This window comes from Lutra lutra, chromosome 11 (assembly GCF_902655055.1).
Source record: "Lutra lutra chromosome 11, mLutLut1.2, whole genome shotgun sequence".
NCBI classification, from domain to species: domain Eukaryota; kingdom Metazoa; phylum Chordata; class Mammalia; order Carnivora; family Mustelidae; genus Lutra; species Lutra lutra.
The window spans coordinates 31492594-31511266 of NC_062288.1; the positions used below are offsets into that span (position 1 = coordinate 31492594).

Sequence of the window (18673 nt, forward strand, 5' to 3'; positions counted from 1 at the left end):
TTCATTATTTCCAGATTAAAAGAACAACAGAGATAACGGTAGAGATGTGTCTTTCCTCCTTGTTGTGCTTTGGCTGTTCACTGACAGCTACCGTCTTCCCAAGCAGGATGATTTCAGTGCCTTTTGAAATTAGAAATTCAGTTTCTGCCTCCTCAAGAAGTAGTCCAGTGTCTGTTAGGACTTACCTCCGGTCAGTGACATAGCTTAGTTGACCCACTCTGGAGACTGAACTTAGTTGAGTGGTCACTGGGCATGTGACTGTCCTCCTGGCCTGCATATGATAAGTGGGCTTGTCCGTCGAATGGTAGCCCTGTTGCCACATCTTCCTTACTCATACGATAGCTGTCTTTAGCCCAAAGCCAGCTCTCTTAAGTGGTTTTGTTCCTGCAGAATTTGCTAGATCACGTATGTCTGTAATTGAAAATGTACCTGGTGTGATAATTGCATAAAGATATTAAGAGCCACTGAATTGTATACTTTAAAGGGTGAACTTTATGGTGTGTGAATTATTATCTCAATAAAGCTATTAGTTTTTAACTACACACTTCTCAGTAAAGACTGCTTTAGCTGCAATAAGAAGAAGAAGCAATAACATACAGTTCTTTGAGAAGGAGGTACATTGATGAGGTTAGGAATCAGTTCTAGAGGCTGGCTAAAACAAACTTGTCAATAAAGAGACCGTGATTTTGCTATGTCTTCTGATTTGGCCTATTAATCCTTTAAATTTAGCAAGAGATTAACATTACAGATGACTATATTCTGGCAGCAAACTACCTAAGGGACCTGAACAATCATGACAGTCAAATGAAACCTTTCTATTTTATTATATGTATGAGCTTATTCTACATATATAAATAAACAGATGGCTTTAGATATCCTGTATTTCTTTAAGTACTTACTGGAACCCTAGCTACTATTTTATAAAATTCATGCCACTAGTACGGAGTTAACTTACTTAAATGAAGGTCATATTTTGTTAATGCTGGCAGGTTTGTTTTCATACTGTCATAATAAAAACAGAAAAAAAAATTGTTTTTCCATAGATTAGAGTTTTTATAATGTTTAGTATTGCAGATAAAGATGAATCAAGTTGTATTAAATAAAGCTATACTTTTTTTTTCCCCCTTTACGGCTTCAAGATTCTACAGAATGAACAACTAGATGATATATCTCCCTTGGGTAATGAGGAAGTTTCAGCAGTTAGCCAAGCATGGTTTACAACTAAAGAAGATAAGGATTCTCTTACTAACAAAGGTAAGAAGTAATGTGAATTTCAGTGTCCATTGGAAAAAAAAGAGGAGGTAAGAAGAACTTGTAGTCATCAGGATTTTGAGGACTTCGTAATTGTGATTGAGTACAGTAATTGAGTTTTTGTGATTGATTAACTTTGGCTCTGAATGAGACCATGAAACCAACATTTGTTTTTCAATGATCATAATTTCTCTGAGATGCAGTAAATCATAAACAGATGCACAGGGGTGGCATTTAAAAGTAGTTACTTCACATGGGAGTGGGAAGTCAAGTCTTTTCAAAACTCTTGGTCTGATAAGCGGCTTAGAAGTTTAAAGTAAGTGTTTATAGTGCTCCGGAGTTCATGAGGATTGGTGGGAAGCTGCTACAAGGAAGTGGGGATTATGCTTACACCCCCCTGAAGTTAAGGAAAGGAATTGCATTCATCCACTGCATAGTAAATACTCATTATAAATATATCATTCGCTTCGTATCCAACATAGTATGTTTACCTTGTCCTAGAATCATTTGTGCATGCTCTTTTGCCCATGAAATTTATTTTTTTCATTGGTGAATTTTTCAGACAGTTTTGAGCATGATTTGGCTTTTATAATTTTCATGTCTTTTTAGCATGCCTGTATTGCTCCAAGAATAAGACCTATAACTGAGAGGAAGTAATAAATTCTTACTCTTTTACTTACTATTGTTTTTCTGTAGTAGAATCAAATGTTGGGTTTTTGGGTTTTTTGAGATTTATTTATTTATTTTAGAGAGAGAGAAGGAGAGTGTAAAAGAAGGGGGGGCAGAGGGAGAGGGAGACTGAATCTCAGAATCTCAAGCAGACTCCACACTGAGCGCAGACCCTGATGCAGGGCTCCATATCACGACCTTGAGATTATGATCTGCGCCAAAAACAAGACTTGGACAACTTAACTGCCTGAGCCACCCAGGTGCCCTAGGAGCAAATGTATTCTTTCTTACAAACCAGAGGTTATGGGGCGCATAGCTGGCTCAGTTAGTAGAGCATGTGACCCTTGATCTCAGGGTCAGGAGTTCCAAGCCACGCATTGGGCTTGGAGTCTACTCAAAAGAGATTACAAAAGCAACTATTTGGGGATCTTTCAGATTTCAGATGAATAAAAAAGTAGCTATATTTTGTTCCCATAGATAATTTATTTAATCACAAAGCAAATTTGCAGTATTTTATTCCTCTTGAGGGATAACATTTTCTGTAACATTATTTCTTTTCCCTTAAAGGACATAAATGGAAACAGGGGATGTGGTCTAAGGAAGAAATTGATATTTTGATGAACAATATTGAACGCTATCTAAAGGTATTTTATGGCATTTTTTTGTTTGTTTCACAAATTCCTTCATTGCCAATTGCAAAAATCATCAGAGCATCATTTTATGTACTTTATAAGGAGCTTTCCACTAGTTTTTCTAATGGATGATTGGTTAATATGTCATAGCTTCATAATTTTAACATGTATAATTATAGCATATTTTTGAACAAATTTCAAATTTTTAGTTTAACATAACTTTACTGTGTTAGTCAACACCTGAAATTTAGGCAAAATCCTAATAGCTCTTAGAATCTTAAAGCCCTGTCTTTTCAAGCAGCCTGTAAATTAGTTTATGCTTGTATTGTCTAAAACCTAAGATTCATGTCATCTTTGATCCCACGGTCCTGGGATCGAGCCCCGCATCAGGCTCTCTGCTCAGCAGGGAGCCTGCTTCCTCCTCTCTCTGCCTGTCTCTGCCTACTTGTGATCTCTCTCTGACAAATAAATAAATAAAATCTTTAAAAAAAAATGAATAATTTAGTTCATTTTGCTACTGAGGCTTATATGTGGTTAGCTAAGTCATCCTTTTCATTAAATGTCTCTTGAACATAGCATTTTTGAGGTACTGGAGACATGAATTGCTATAATACACAGTGTTGGCTTTTTAAAAGCCAGCAATTCATTTGGGAGTGTTAAAAGCAGGTGAAGAGTAAGGCTTTGTACCATGTGAGTGATACATGTGAATTCTGCATGAGATTGGAGAAGAAAGAGTATATTCTTAGGGTTAGGACAGTTATGGGAAATATTTGGAAGAACAAGGATTTAAGTGGAGTCTTTTTTTTTTTTAAAGATTTTATTTATTTATTTTGACAGAAATCTCAAGTAGGCAGAGAGGCTGGCTGGGGGGTGGGGGTGGGAAGCAGGCGCTGAGCAGAGAGCCCAATGGGGGGCCCAATCCCAGGACCCCAAGACCACGACCTGAGCCGAAGGCAAAGGCTTTAACCTGCTGAGCCACCCAGGCACCCCTATTTTTATTTATTTATTTATTTATTTATTTTTATTTTATTTTATTTTATTTTATTTTTTTGAGTGGAGTCTTAAAGGAAGAGAACTTGGGCTAGAATGGGGCTGGAGGGAGCATGAGCAAATGCTGAGCACCAAGGAGTCAAATGAAACTCAGAGCACATTAAATTAGCCCCTTTAACTTGAACCGAGTAATTATCTGGAAACTTGGCTTTGAAGTCCAGTCCAAAGAAATAGAACTGTCTTATAGGAAATGAGAAAAGCTAGTAACTTAGTTGAGTGAGGGATTGGTGGAGTAGGTTTGTGCTCTTTTCAAGGGAATTTTTCTAGTAATTTGCTGACCATTCCCTTATTGGAGTTAGTGCATGTTTGAAATACAGACCATCAGCATTATTTGGGAAAGGGACGTGTACAGCATTTATTTACCCATTCTCCTATTGTTTGATACTCGGGTGGTTGATAAAATTTTTCACTACTATAAATATATTGGTGCCTAGACTGTCCATATTCCTAAACCTGATTTTAATCTGCACTGTTCCCGAGCTAAGCTCTGTAAACTGTAAGGAGTAAATAAAAAAACTTCAGTTCTTTGTTAATGAATAAAGATCCTTCCCACCAAACTAATATTTTTAAGAGAAACACAGATGCAATGACCACTGAAAGTATATGTCCACTGGCCACATAAACTTTAGTTAAAACTTGAAAAATGCTGCAGGTTTACATAAGGCAGTAACAAATGATAAGAACCCTGAACTTTGGGAATTAAGCTGGTTTCTTGTCTAGGGGTTGGAGTTGATGGTTTTCAAGGACCCCTTCAATTCTGACTAAAGGGCAGGAATGCGACTGATGCAAGATCTTTGAGATCTAAATCTTTTAGACTGATTTGAGATCGCTTGACTGGATGAGATAATTAAGGACTTTATAAACTAGAGTGGTGGAAGAATTGGCAGATAAGCAGATGGTCGGTAAGGACACCTGGTGACTGGATGTCGGAGAAGAGGGAAAAGGAGGATTTGGAATAACTTCAGGGTGTTTTATTTTGGATGCCTGGGAGAAGGATGAATGGATTGGCAGAGATAGGAAACGTCCAAAAGGGCATACTGATCTTGGGAAAAGATACCTGGTTTGATAATTGATCATGGTTTTTATTATGTGCTGCTGTTTAAGAACACTGTGGAGCCATTTTTTTTTTAAAGATTTTATTTGTTTATTTGACAGAGAGACACAGCGAGAGAGGGAACACAAGCAGGGGGAGTGGGAGAGGGAGAAGCAGGCTTCCCATGTAGCAGTGAGTCCAATGTGGAGCTCTATCCCAGGACCCTGGGATCATGACCTGAGCTGAAGGCAGCCGCCTAACAACTGAGCCACCCAGGTGCCCCATGTGAGGCCATTTTTAAACCAATTAATTAGACATCAGATAAATGAAAGTATGATACAAGTGGAAAAAAGAGCAGAAGCATCTTCATCTCAGTATATGGTCATCCTGCAACACAGTACCTTTCATATATTTAGATTGTAAATGTTAGATTTATTATTTGCAGAACTGGAATAAGAGGATTTTAAATTCTAAAATTTAGAAACTTGGGGCATCTAGCTGGCTCATTCAGTAGAGTGTGACTCTTGATCTTTCTGTCATGAGTTTAAACCCCATGTTGGGTGTAGAGCTGACTAATAGGGGGCGCCTGGGTGGCTCAGTGGGTTAAAGCCTCTGCCTTCGGCTCAGGTAATGATCCCAGTGTCCTGGGATCCAGCCCTGCATCCGGCTCTCTGCTCTGCGGGGAGCTTGCTTCCTCCTCTCTCTCTGCCTGCCTCTCTGCCTACTTGTGATCTCTGTCGCTCTGTCAAAATAAATAAATAAAAATCTTTTAAAAAATTAAAGATTAATAGAAAAATAAAATGTAGAAACTTTTTCCTGTGAAGTTCTATACAATCCAAGGAATGTATAAAATGCACATCAGTGTAATTTTACCTCTTTTTGAAATTTATGTAAATAGTTTCATTCTCTGGGTGTTCTATAATTGGCTTCTGTTGTTTATTGTGATTTTGTGATCCATACCCTGTTGACTTTTTTTTTTTTAGCTGTATTTCATAATGCCAGTATAGATACTGTAAGTTACCATGTACAGTTAACGGTCATTTGAGGTCTTTTTAGGTTTTTTGCTATTAATTTAAACAAATTTGATGGGTGTGAATGCTACTCTATTATGGATTTTAATCTTTATTCCTCTGATAACATACTTTTATATGCTTACTGGCCACTTTCTAGGTTTCCTCTTTGAAATTCCTGTTTGTTTTTTGCAGGGTTACCTTTTTCATTCTCTAGACATTCTTAATGTATGCTGGCTCTTTGTTTATTTGTCTGACAGATATCTTGATTCAATTCAGTAGCCTATCTTTTCCTTTTCTGCGGGGGTCATTTGATGAAAATCTTAATTTCAATATCAAAATCATTTTTTACTTTTATATTTTGCATGGTTATTTGGAAATCCTTCTCTGCTTTAGGGCATAAGGATATTGCCCTATATATTGTCACATAAAAGTTCTATAGTTTTGTCTTTCATGTTGATTTTTTTTTTTTTTTTTTCCTATAGCTCTGAGATAGGGTTTCACTGTTGGGATTTTTTTGTTGGTTTGTTTTGATTTTTTGTGGGGGGGGGGGGGGGGTTATATGGAAGGCAGTTGTCCCAGCATCACTATGGAATGTCCATCTTCTCCCAGTCTACAGTGTCCATTTTGTTCCAAATCAAGCTTCCACAAATCTGTTTGTAGGTTTCTAATTTGTTCCCAGGTTCTGTTTGTTGATACTTGGCACTAGTATAGATGACACTACCTAGAGAAATCATAGCACCTAATGGGGCAAGTGTCTTTATGAATGTCTTGCCCCTTTTGACCCTTTGCTTAGAATCGAGTTGCAGAGAATGGAAAACTGTTGGAATTTTTATTGGACTGCACTGAATCTGTGCATCAATTTGAGGGTAATTAACATCTTTACAGTATTCCACTTTCCTATAGAAAACACTGTATACCGTCTGTTGTAGTGGCTTCCTGTTTAATGCCTTTTGGTACTTTGTTTTCCTCCATAAAGGACTTGTATACCTTGCCTAAGATTTAGTCCTATTGCTTTTAATTTTGGTGATACTGTAAATGAGAACTTTTAAACTTTTTTTGATCTTTGTATAGAAATGCAAATAACTTTGTATATTGATTTTGTAATGAGAATTTGCTACTCATTTAAGTTTCTACATATATAACACCTGTAAATGATTTTTCTTTTTCAACCTGTGCTTTTTATATATTTTCTTTTATTAGGTTATCAGCAAATCCAAATTCACTAGGAGTGTAATTATGAATGTTCTATGTTATAAATGTTCTTTCCACATCTATAGCTATTTACACTTTTTCCATAAATTTAATAATTAATGCTATAATAATAATTTTTTTTAATTAACACAAAATTCCTGGAATACAGTTTACCATCTGTATCCATCTGTATTGATTACTGACCTTCTTACACATTGCTGGTGCTCAATATTTTAGGGACTGGGGGATCTGTGTTAGAGAATGAACTTACCTGAAAATTCTTTTCTGAAACTGTCCTTGTCTGGTTTTGCTGTTGAGGTTATAGTAGCCTAATAAAATGAATGAGGAAGTGTTCCCCCTGTTTTTTTATACCCTAGAATAGTTTAAAATCAGAATGATGTTTCTCTTGATTGTTTGGTAGGATTTACCTATGAGGTCATGTGGGCCTGGTATTCCCATTGTGAAAAATTATTAATAACTATTAAATTTTCTTGGTGGTCTGTGCTTATTAGATTTTCTATCTCTTCCTGAGTCTGTTTTGGTAAGTTGACTTTTTCTAGGAGTTTATTCATTTTATGTAAGTTTTCAAATTTATGGCCATAGAATTTTCATAATGTTCAACTGTCTAATCTCTGTAGCATCTCTACTTAGGCCCCATTTTTTCATTTCCAGTGTTTTGTCTTTTAGTTTTGCCATAGTTTATCTTTTCACATTTTATTAGTCTTGATGAGTCTTTTCAAAGTACCATTTTTTTAGCATTGCTTATAGTTTTTGTTATTTATTTGATTCCTAATTCTGTTAATTTTATTCTTGTGATTTTCTTCTACTTTCTTTAGATATTAATTTTTTTATAATTTATAATTTTTTATAATTTTAAAAATTTATAATTTTAATTTAATATATATTTATTATTATATATAATATATAATATTTAATTTATAATTTTTTATAATTTTAAAAATTTATAACATGACTATGAATTTAATATGAATTTTGGAGCATTTAAGTATCACTTTATTATCTCTTGAAACATTTTAAAGTTTATATTTGATTTATTAATGAATTAGCAATACATTATTTTTCTAAATGCCATTGATGATCTTGAAAATAAAAAAACAACTTTTAAAAAGCATAGTATATCCATATGCATTTTATCAGAAATCCCTAAATCAAAGAAATGTAACCCATTTAGGCACGCGGAATAAAAGATGCTACAGAAATCATCTTTGAGATGTCAAAAGACGAAAGAAAAGATTTCTACAGGACTATAGCATGGGGTCTGAACCGGCCTTTGTTTGCAGTTTATAGAAGAGTGCTTCGCATGTATGATGACAGAAACCATGTGGGAAAGTATGAAAACTTGTAATGCTGCATGTTTTCATGTAATTAGGGGAAATATTTAAAGAGCTATCTTTTTTTAAAAATATGAGCAGAATTTTAATTGGAAACATCTGAATTACTGTTTGCTATGTTAATATTTTTTTTCTCCAGGTCCATGTTGTAACTATGGAAATCTCATTATAATAATGCCTCTTAGAACTTAGAATCTCAATCACCTTATATGTCAGATTTTAGACTTAGCTATCTTCATCAAAGTCTGCTATATAATAAAGTAACATTATAATAAAAAAATATTATAGTGAGTAAAGATTTAGGAGGTGTGGGGAAAAAACCCTCTAAATTCATTGGTAACATCATTCCTATTTTTTTATAGTATAGCATTTCCTAGGTTAGTGACCCTTTTTTTATCTTTTTAAATAAAACCAGAATGGAAAATAAATAAATTTCTAAATACAATGCCTGGATTTCTGTTATAGGTAACATTTATGGGAAGGCATCATTTTTTTTTTCAATGCAATGATTCTTTGGTGTTACTGACTTTTTTAATTTCCCTTTGGGAATTTTAGGTAGTCATAATATGACTACCTAATATTGACTACCTAATACATACCTATACATACCTATAATATGACTACCTAATACAGCATTGGCTGTATTGAGTACTTAACCCTCTAAAGAAAAAGAGCCTTTACATTGGAGCAAGAGTCTGGAAGATGTCCATGCATGGGTAGGGGAAATAAAGAGAAGTTTTTTAAATTTTTTGGTGCCTTGTAACAGTTTACCATAGATTTGCATTTTGGCTCTGGTTTACAGTGTCATACATAAGTCTTTCAGAATAACTATGATATTAGAGGGCCTGAAACCAGTTTTCAAATAAAGGAAGACTTAAAGTGGAATAGGTGCAAATATGTTTTAAGTGTTGAATTTTCCTAGAGAAAGATGTACATTGCTCACTTTTATTATAGCTAAAAGTATTTTTTTATAAAAAAGAAGATAGAAGCATCAGTTTCAATTTTTAGTAATTTACTTTGAAGTTGGTTACTTTTAAAATATTATCAATGTGCTAAGTGACTTAACATTTGGGTCCCTAAGTAAAATTCTGGTTTTTATTAAGTTTTTTTTTTTTTAACATTCTTTGTTTTAATCTATCTTTTTAAAAATTTCTTTAAATTTCTAGATATACACCTGAAGAAATTGAAAAGCTCAAGGAGTAAGTTAAAAAATTTTTTTTCTTTTCCTGAATTCTGATAGTTGGGTTTTAACTTTTTTAATACCTTTGTTTTTTCTAAACTTTTACTTTGAAACTGTCAAGAGATTTTTAGTAGACTGGTATAATTTAATCGTGCTATTAAGCATTATTGACCATAAAAAGAACTTTTCAGGTCCATACGTGCACAGAGTAGCCATGCCCATAAATTTCATCTTCTCCTTAGTGAGTTGCTGAATTAAATGTGTCCTCAGACCACTAATAAGGGTTACAGAAGAGATTAGGTGGCCATTCTTGGTGGCCTGAAGACTGAATACCGGGCTTAGAAACCAGGCTCAAAACCGGGGTTGTGCTACATGCTTAGTTTAGAATGGTGACTTAGCAAATGTTGCACTTAATGTCTGGGCGGACTCTACTTTATGAAGGCTATTTTGCAGGAAAAATAATTTTGCTATGTTGAGTAGGGCCCTAAAGTATGGGTTGATGGATTGTATGGACCATGGAAAAAATTGAAGGTTGATCCTCTTTATGGTGATAGCAGCTTAGGAAACTTTTTCAGATGTCTGAGAAGAGCTTGTTAGGCGTGCTCAAAGGGAACAATCTGGGGATTGCCTGGGAGATTGTGTCAGTAACCTGAGGGGAAATTTGGTCTTTTTTGAACACATATCCAAGTTACTTATTTCTTCTCTGACCCAGGAAAAAGGCAATTGCTGCCTGTTTTTTTTTCACCCACAGACAACTGTGGACCCCAAAAAAAGGCCACACTTTCAAACTTTGGCTCTCAAAGTATTGCTGCCCACAACTTCCAAACCAGTCAAATGGGAAGAAGAAGAATGAAGAATAAATGATGAAATTAAAAGGGAGAAAACAGTTGAACCCAATGCTGATTGGCAGACTCTTGTTTTAGGCTCCGGATAAAGCATGGCAATGACTGGGCAACAATAGGGGCGGCGCTAGGAAGAAGCGCGTCTTCCGTCAAAGATCGGTGCCGACTGATGAAGGATACTTGCAACACAGGTACTGTGAGCGCTGCCGCGGGGCAGCTCTTGTCTCCATCAGAGCTTCCCGCCCCTTCTCATATTGCTTTCTCTTCTCTTCCAGAAAGAAATTTGTCATTCGCTTGAGTTCACATTGTATTTTCTAGTCTTTTTCTTCGTGCTTTGTAGGCCCGAGTAAGCCTTCATTTTTCTGCCTTTGTGTGAGGTGACATTGTTCACAGGGACACATTGCCTCCTTTTCAGAGGTTTTAGGTGTAGCATGTTTCCATTTTGTAGCAATGCAAAACTGCTCCAGTTGGGAAAGTTTTTATTATTAAGGCTTACATAACAGGAAGTAGTTTTAATTTAAACCCATCTAACTGTTGAGTTTCTGTAAACAACACCTTATCAACTTCATGTTATAAAAAAAAACTTCAGTTCGTGCAGTTCCCAGCTCAAGTTACCTTCAGTGCTACGGCTCTGTTTTGCTTATTTCAAGCAAGTAAGTATATTTTTCTATAGAAAAAAACTTGTCATTAGTGTTTCAGTCTCTGGTACAGACCACAAATGCCTATTTAACTCTTAGTGTATACAAATGCACTGATGATACTGTTAAACCTAACCTTTGTGACCAATAACAGTATTGAGGCTCTGGCACCAGCTCTCACATAACTTTCTGAGCCTGAATTTCCTCGAAAATGAAGAGGTTAGAATAGGTGATCTGTAGTTCTCATATATGAGAAGGAAAGTAAGATAGTTCCATTTTAGCCCTAAAATTTTCTGAAGGAGCCACAATCTGTGCTCAGTCTTTCAGTAAGAAGAGTGGTTCTCAAGTTAAGCCTAACCTTCCTAGTTGTATGTTTTCCGTTTTCACTTTCCTACCCTGCCAAAGTGGAATCGGGAAATATCTCCTGCTTAACCATTGACTCCACCAGCCCTGTGACCCACAAGACATAGAGAACATAAATCCCTCCAACTCTGTCATTCTTTGGTTAATGACAGCTTAATGAATGAAGCAGGAATAGGAGCTCTAGATTTATAATTTGGCCCAGAGTTTTTATGTAAGGCACTGTGAGTACCGTTTTGCTGCCATGCTAAAGTAGAAGCAGGACTTTGTCTTGAATATATGGTATCCAGAACTGTGCTTAGCGCATAATAGAAGTCCAATAAGTATTTTGAATGAATGAATCCCTGGTGCAAGCACACAGCTCTTTTGAAATTGTCTAGGCATTTTAGCTACTAGTAACAAAATGGAAACAGAAGTGGAAGGAGTTTTTTAAAAAAAAAAAAAAAAAACTGTTTTTATGCTCAAGTTCCTTAAGAAAAGACCAAGCGGATCATTTGGTGTCATTACTGGTTTATGGCTTTGGGAAAACCTGGAGTAAAATCATGTGTGAATACCAGTCTCAGACTTCTGTTCTGTCACAGTTTCTTAAGAGAGTTGGGCTGGTGGGGAAAGGAGATGGTATAAACCTAGTTTCCATTTTACTAAAGTGGGTAGGAGCCCATAGGAGTTACTCCACTTGTCTCATCATTCATTCCTCTGGTGAGGGATCTCTGTTAGCCACACCACTTCTGCAGAGCAGGGAATTCTAGACAAGACTAAGGAAAAATTTTGTGAGGTTTTGTGTCCCAACTCGCCACCATAAAGCTCTTCCCACTTAGGTTTAGTGCGGCTGGCAGTGTATAATTCTTTCTAGGTATGTACTGGGTAGTTTTTCTTTCCTTAAGGAGTCAGTCAGTGTTTTCCATCAGGATTCTGTATTTTCTTTTGTATCAAGAACCTTCCTGGCCTAGTCAAACGCGGTCGTCTTAGTAGATACATGCAGTGTCCTTCCCCAGAGTCATTCAGAAATAACTTACTGGCACTACTGCGTACTTCCCATCAGGGCTGCAGCTGATTTGCAAAAAGGAAGGTAACAGTAATAGTCTGATGATTTCCTTCTTTCAGGGAAGTGGACAGAAGAAGAGGAAAAGAGACTTGCAGAGGTGGTTCATGAATTGACAAGCACTGAGCCAGGTGACATAGTGACACAGGGCGTGTCATGGGCAGCTGTGGCAGAGCGAGTTGGTACCCGCTCAGAAAAGCAGTGTCGTTCTAAATGGCTCAACTACCTGAACTGGAAACAGAGTGGAGGAACTGAATGGACCAAGGAAGATGAAATCAATCTCATCCTCAGGTTTGTGTCCTAAGTCCTTTAAAGACAATAGCAGTAGGTGGCTTGATTGATGTTTCCTCTTTTGGTTTCCTTAGATGCCTAATGTCTGAAAAGCATCCTTTCCATAGAGAATGGGTCCACGGAGGATCCTTCAGACCCTGTGCATTTCATATTGAGCTCTTTTGTTTTGTGTTTGTTCCTTTTTAGTGGATTTAGTGCTCATGCAAAGTACCAGATTGAAGGCGTGGAGACTGAAGTCCTCTCTCTCCCCACAGAACAGGTATGGCACAGACAGTGGCACTGCAGCCTGCCACTGTCCACCAGTGTGCCTCAGTGCTAGCAGAGGGGCACCGTATGCAGGGGAAGAGGGCAGTTCAGTCTCCATGCCCTTCAATCTTGGGTGACTGTGCTAAGATTGCCAAGCAGGGGGCCCAGGCTACAGTTACTCCACACCTTCACACTGGACCCAGTCAGGCACTTCCATGTCATACGTATCCAAAAAATAGCTTTAAGGTAATAATCCTGAGCTTATTTTTTTTTTTAAGTTAGTTGGTACAACCAATAAGACTCAGTGACTCGAGGCAGAAATACCAGCAAGGACATGTTTGAGACATCAAAGTAATAAAAGCTCCTCCCTCTTGAAAATCAACATCATCATGACAGTTGAAGCTGGAGAACAAATATCGATCACTCATACCCCAAATCTAGTGGAACTATTATATTAGGGTTTTTGTTTTGGTTGCTGCTGGAGTATTGTTTTTGTTTTTATTATTTTATTTTGGGTTTTGTTTTTAATAAACCTGTTTCAACTAGTCATCTGCAAATAGCTCATTTTTAAACATTTTTATTTGTTAAAGATATGAAAAAGGTCAGATCTAGGAAATAACTTGCTATGGCACACTATAACACATTACAAAACACTTTTCCACTAACACTGCTCTTACCCTATTCTAACCTTTAGCTACTCCCTTGCCTTTACAGTGTTTCATTGGCTTCTGACCATTTACAGTCTGGCCCATTCCTTGTACCATTAACAAAAGGCTCTTGATAGTGCTAGGTCATAGCTTCTAGCTGTGGGGGCAGTTCTGCACCCTTGTAGTCCTTTCCCATGCAATTAACAGTAGCATCTCCATGACATAAGCTGCTCTCCCCTTTATTGCCAGTGCCATCATGTGTAGTCAGGGGAGGGTTCTTCCAGAGAAATAAGTTAACATCTAACAGATGTTTGTTTTGTAACCTGTAGGATAGCAGAGCTTGATGTAGCTGATGAAAATGACATCAACTGGGATCTGTTAGCAGAGGGATGGAGCAGTGTCCGTTCACCACAATGGCTTCGAAGTAAATGGTGGACCATCAAAAGGCAGATTGCAAATCATAAGGATGTTTCGTTCCCTGGTAATGTATTTTTTTGCTTCTTAAGTCCTTCCCTTGTCTTACCATATTTACTCCTCAGGACTTAAGAGGTCAGACGTTCTTTGCCTCAGCTAAAGAGATATGAATCTTAGTAGATCTTCACTGAAACAGCTCTATTTCTTTGGCTAACTGTCTTTCCTTCCCTTGAGAAGAGTTGATGTGATGTGTAATTCTCAAAGCACCTAAGATGAAAATAAATACATTTACATACATTCTTGTTCTCATACAACTGTGCAAAAAATGATTTTACATATTGTGTACAAAAATGTATTTTTGAAAACTTAGGTTTAAATCAACTTTTAAGTGTTGAATAACTTCACATAACTGGGTTTGTCATTTAGAGATTTTCTTTGGTGGTTTTATAGTATAAAGACTATAAATTCATAATTCATTAATGATGTAAATCTAGACATCCTAAGTTGGGTTTGCTTAAAAGTGAAAGCATGTTTATCCCTTCATTGCCTGCTTTGCACTCAGGTATGAAACTAAGATGTACAGTCCATTTAATTAAGGCAGTCAAATTCATGCCCCTTGATACAGTGCTCCAACTTCCATTTCTCCAAAGGAAAATACAATACTGAAGAACTTTGGCTCGATGAAAATAAGATTTTTAAAAAATTAAGTCCATAGTTATAAATTTATAAATCTAATATTAAAACCAGAAAAGCGAATGAATACTAATGTGACATAAACCCACCCATATTGCAGTTACCACCTGAGAGGACTGATAGGAGGGGGGCAAGTCTAGATTTGACTTTCCTGCACAAGAATTCAAGGTGGTTGCGTATTACTGTTTGGAAAAGATAAGCTGCTTCTCTTGAGTTGTGAGTTCGACTCACAGCCAGCTAAGGAAGTAAGCTACTTTGCATTAACAGTATTCTCCCCAAATAATAAGAATTTTATCCTGAAGCCCTAGGACATAACAAAGGTCTTATTTTCATGTTCCTCACAATGGCTTTTTTTTTTTTTTTTTTTAATGTATCTTAGGTGGCAAGAATAACATTGTGTTAGGAATTTTTAAAATTTCTTGTGATGGATAATGTTTCCAGAAATTTCAGACAGGTTGTAGCTTTAAAATATTTTTATTGTTATTTTGCTGAGATCCCACATGCAGTGTGCAGTTATTTATTCCCAATACTTTCCCTCCTTACCCCCACCTCCCCTGCTGCTTAGATGGTGGTCTGTCGGAGAATCAATGTTCTTTTTGTCTACCCATCTCCCTTCAGTCTTAATAAAAGGTCTTAAACAGTTACATGAGAATCAAAAAAACAACCCAACGCTTTTGGAGAATAAATCAGGATCTGGAGTTCCAAACAGTAATTCCAATTCCAGTGTACAGCATGTTCAGATCAGAGTCGCCCACTTGGAAGACAATACAGCCATCTCTCCAAGCCCCATGACAGCCTTGCAGATTCCAGTCCAAATCACTCATGTCTGTAAGTGTCTATTGGAGACTCCTTGCTCTTGGACCTCTATGATTTGTTAATGGCTCTAATACCTTTCATTCTTCCAGAATGTTGACAGAAATTTATGCAAGTTGACAGAGGCAGTCTAAGGCATTTTATGTTCATTAGCTTAATTAATATTTGCACAAAAGATGAGTGTGTGACAGAACTTCCCAGCCATAATAAACCATTTTAAATCATTTTACTTTTAGAGGTTGTAAAGAATTAATGATTAATAGACTACTACCTAAAATCAGTTGGACAAGGAAATAGAGTTCTTCAGGTGGCACATCATTTGTAATAATTAACCAGAGACACACAGATTAGGGGTGGATTTGAAGTCATGTGTAGAAGAAATGGGTTTGAGGAGATTGAGATTTTCTTCAAGAAGGGCCAGTTTTCCTTTGGGAACTATTTTATCCTTTTTTTTTTTTTTTTTTTTTTTTAAGCCTCTGATATTTTTTCAGTTTAATGAGATTATGAGAAATGAGATTATGAGAACCGAACAGTTGTTACAGGGAGAGGATTTGATAGTTCTACCTTTTTTTCCGTGACAGAGTAATAGAAAAGAATTGCGAATAAAATACTCAGAACCAGATGATTCTTCACTTTTTTCTTGTTTCTTTTGTCTACCTAAATGCTATGCCTATGTAAAGGTCATTTCCAAAAGTATGCCAACTGCTGTATGTTATTCTCAATCAGGGGATTATTAGCATTTTGAGTGAGATAACTGATTGTTGGCCGGGCTGTCCTTCACACTGCAGGATTCTCAGTGTCCCTTGACTCACAAAATGCCAGTACTACTTCCTAATCATTATGGCAAATAAAAGCACCCTAAGGATTTTCAAATGTACCCATTTTGAGAATCACTGGGCTGCCTATTGGTCATGGTGACACTACATATACCCATATCTCCAGTAACTATCAAGGTTACCTTGGAGACCTTTAAAATGATCATGCCTGTCTTAAAATTCTAATTTAAGTTTGGTTATTTGCTTTAGCTTTCTACCAGTATAATAAAGCATGAAGAAATTTTTTAGCCCTCTGCTTATTTAACTTTATAACCTGAAGAATTGCAAAAACTGGTCCGCCATAAATATGCGAGCTACTGTTGGTTATAGATTGTGCACAGAGATTGTTAGAACTTCCCTTGGCTGTTGGGGTGACTGTACTTACTGGGAATGCAGACACTGGTACCTTAATATTCACAGGATGGCTTTTTTAAAATATGTAGAATAATTTTATTTCTTCCAGCAAGAAAGTAAGAGTTTATACCATATCAGTTATTCTTTGCATTCAGGCTAAAATCTCATATGATTGTTTCTTCCTTTATGTTAGGAGTCAGGGACTCGCAAACTTCAGAGCCAGAATAGTAAATATAAACGTGTTAAACTTTGCAGCCCACATAGGTCTTTGTGGGATTTTCTGGTTTTTAAACAATCCTTAAAAAATGTAAAAACCAAAATAATTAAAAATGTAAAAACCATTCTTAGTCTTTGGCCACAGTTTGGCCCTGCCCAGTTTGCTTACCCATGACGAAGGTTATTTATCTGGAATCCCTTTAAATTATTCTAGGTTTGATCTTAAGATTCCATCAACTAGAGAAATAGTAACATGAATCAAGTGCATTTTTTTGAAAGGTGTCTCATATCCTTTCCCACTGAGAAGTATTTTAGGAATAAACGCTACACATTGCAAGATGATTCCAAATCATTTTTCACATGGACTTATCTACAGGTGCAGTTGAGATCACATTTCATCCAGTTACTCTTAATTCCTTATAACCTTGATCAGGTGTAACCAACACTGCTCAAGTCTGAACCCTCAACTGATACACCCATAAAGAGATAATATACTGTGTGATCTCTAAGTGCTGCTCAGTCTTCCAAATGTGTTCTTCTGAAATAGCACTACCTTTGTTTTTGGGGTTTTTTTGTTTTTTCTTTTTTGTTTTTAAGATTTTATTTGAGAGAGCAAGCGCGCACAAACCAGGGGTGGGGGGGGGATTGCAAAGGGCAGACTCCCTGCTGAGCAGACACTTAACCAACTGAGACACCCAGGTGCCCTGGAAATATTTATATTTCATGTTTGTGGTTCCTCCTAAGGACTACATGAGGTAGGCAGGACAGATAAAGTCTCTGAACACTAACACTAGTAGGTTCAAAGCAAGCCGTTGGCTCAGGTTTACATGGCCCGAGAGTAATGCTGCTAAACTGAAGCCTGGTGTTTGGGGACTCCCGTTCCAGGAACCTATACTGCTTATCAGAATGTCCAGGAGAATTTATTTTTTACCAAGTTCCTGTTGACTTGTAAGTTAGCCTTAGTGTATTCCTCTCACTTCTAATACTAGAAATATTTTGTGATCTCTGTCAAGGGTTAGCAGGTACTGTCTCTGTAACAGCTAGTCAATTCTGCCTTTACAGTGCAAAAGCAGCTGTGGAAAATAAACAGGTATGGCCGAGTTCCTGTAATAGTTTTCACAAAAACTGGTAGTGGGCTGGATTTGGCTTTGAGCCAGCCCCTAATGGGTGCCATCCCAGATAGGATTGCTTCTCATAAGAAATTTAAATGACTTCAGGTTTCTAGGCAAATTATTACGTGTTTTATTTACTGTTGTCTTTGTTCCTACCACAGCTTCAACAGAGTCCCCTGCTGCTACTGTTGACTCGGAAACAATAACACTAAACAGTGGAACACTACAGGCATTTGAGATTCTTCCAGTGAGTAATACTTCACAAAAGAGAAAGCGGTCATTTTATGCATAAGAAAAACCACTGGTTTTAGCACTGTTATCATATGAACAAATGAACTAAAAACATGATTGGCATTCAGTGCAACTATGCCCATGTTTCTGAGGCGAGATGATTAAATGAGGACATCCGTCAAGACTTCCCCTTTTTTCTTCCTCTGTAGAGGTTTAAACCAATAATATGCTCTTTTTACATAGGAAAAGTGACAGGGCTTAATGAGGAGGGTGCATGTATGACTTTGTATTGATAAACAAATACTATATATAACCAAAAAGTTTATTGTACTGGCCCTTGGGGATACAGAATTGAAAAGTCCCAGTCCTAAATGCTGTAGCTACTTTACAAAAGAATCTTGAAGTTCCTAGAAAGGTAAAAAAGTATAGTTAACATCTGTGCCACCAATTCTAATCCAAGGTTTACGTAAGAGAAATGAAAACATGTCCGCGTAAACGTGTACATGAATGTTCCTCTTCCTAATAATCAAAAAGTGGAAACCCAAATGGCCATCCACTGACAAATGGGTATATAAAATGTGCTGTCAC

The 18673-nt window shown here is 36.7% G+C and overlaps 1 protein-coding gene across 3 annotated transcripts in view; it reads left to right on the forward strand.

Annotated features, from left to right (window-relative positions):
• Positions 1–18673, forward strand: part of DMTF1 (cyclin D binding myb like transcription factor 1) — a 45582-nt gene that overhangs the window by 21928 nt on the left and 4981 nt on the right. For 2 of the 3 annotated variants that reach the window (XM_047694080.1, XM_047694081.1), the window contains 9 exons: positions 1140–1254; positions 2488–2564; positions 8032–8189; positions 9358–9390; positions 10295–10404; positions 12316–12544; positions 13767–13918; positions 15163–15372; positions 18016–18101. In XM_047694080.1, the coding sequence (XP_047550036.1) occupies positions 1140–1254; positions 2488–2564; positions 8032–8189; positions 9358–9390; positions 10295–10404; positions 12316–12544; positions 13767–13918; positions 15163–15372; positions 18016–18101 (1170 nt within the window). The remainder of the gene's footprint in view (positions 1–1139; positions 1255–2487; positions 2565–8031; positions 8190–9357; positions 9391–10294; positions 10405–12315; positions 12545–13766; positions 13919–15162; positions 15373–18015; positions 18102–18673) is intronic. The other variant, XM_047694082.1, reaches the window with a different exon arrangement.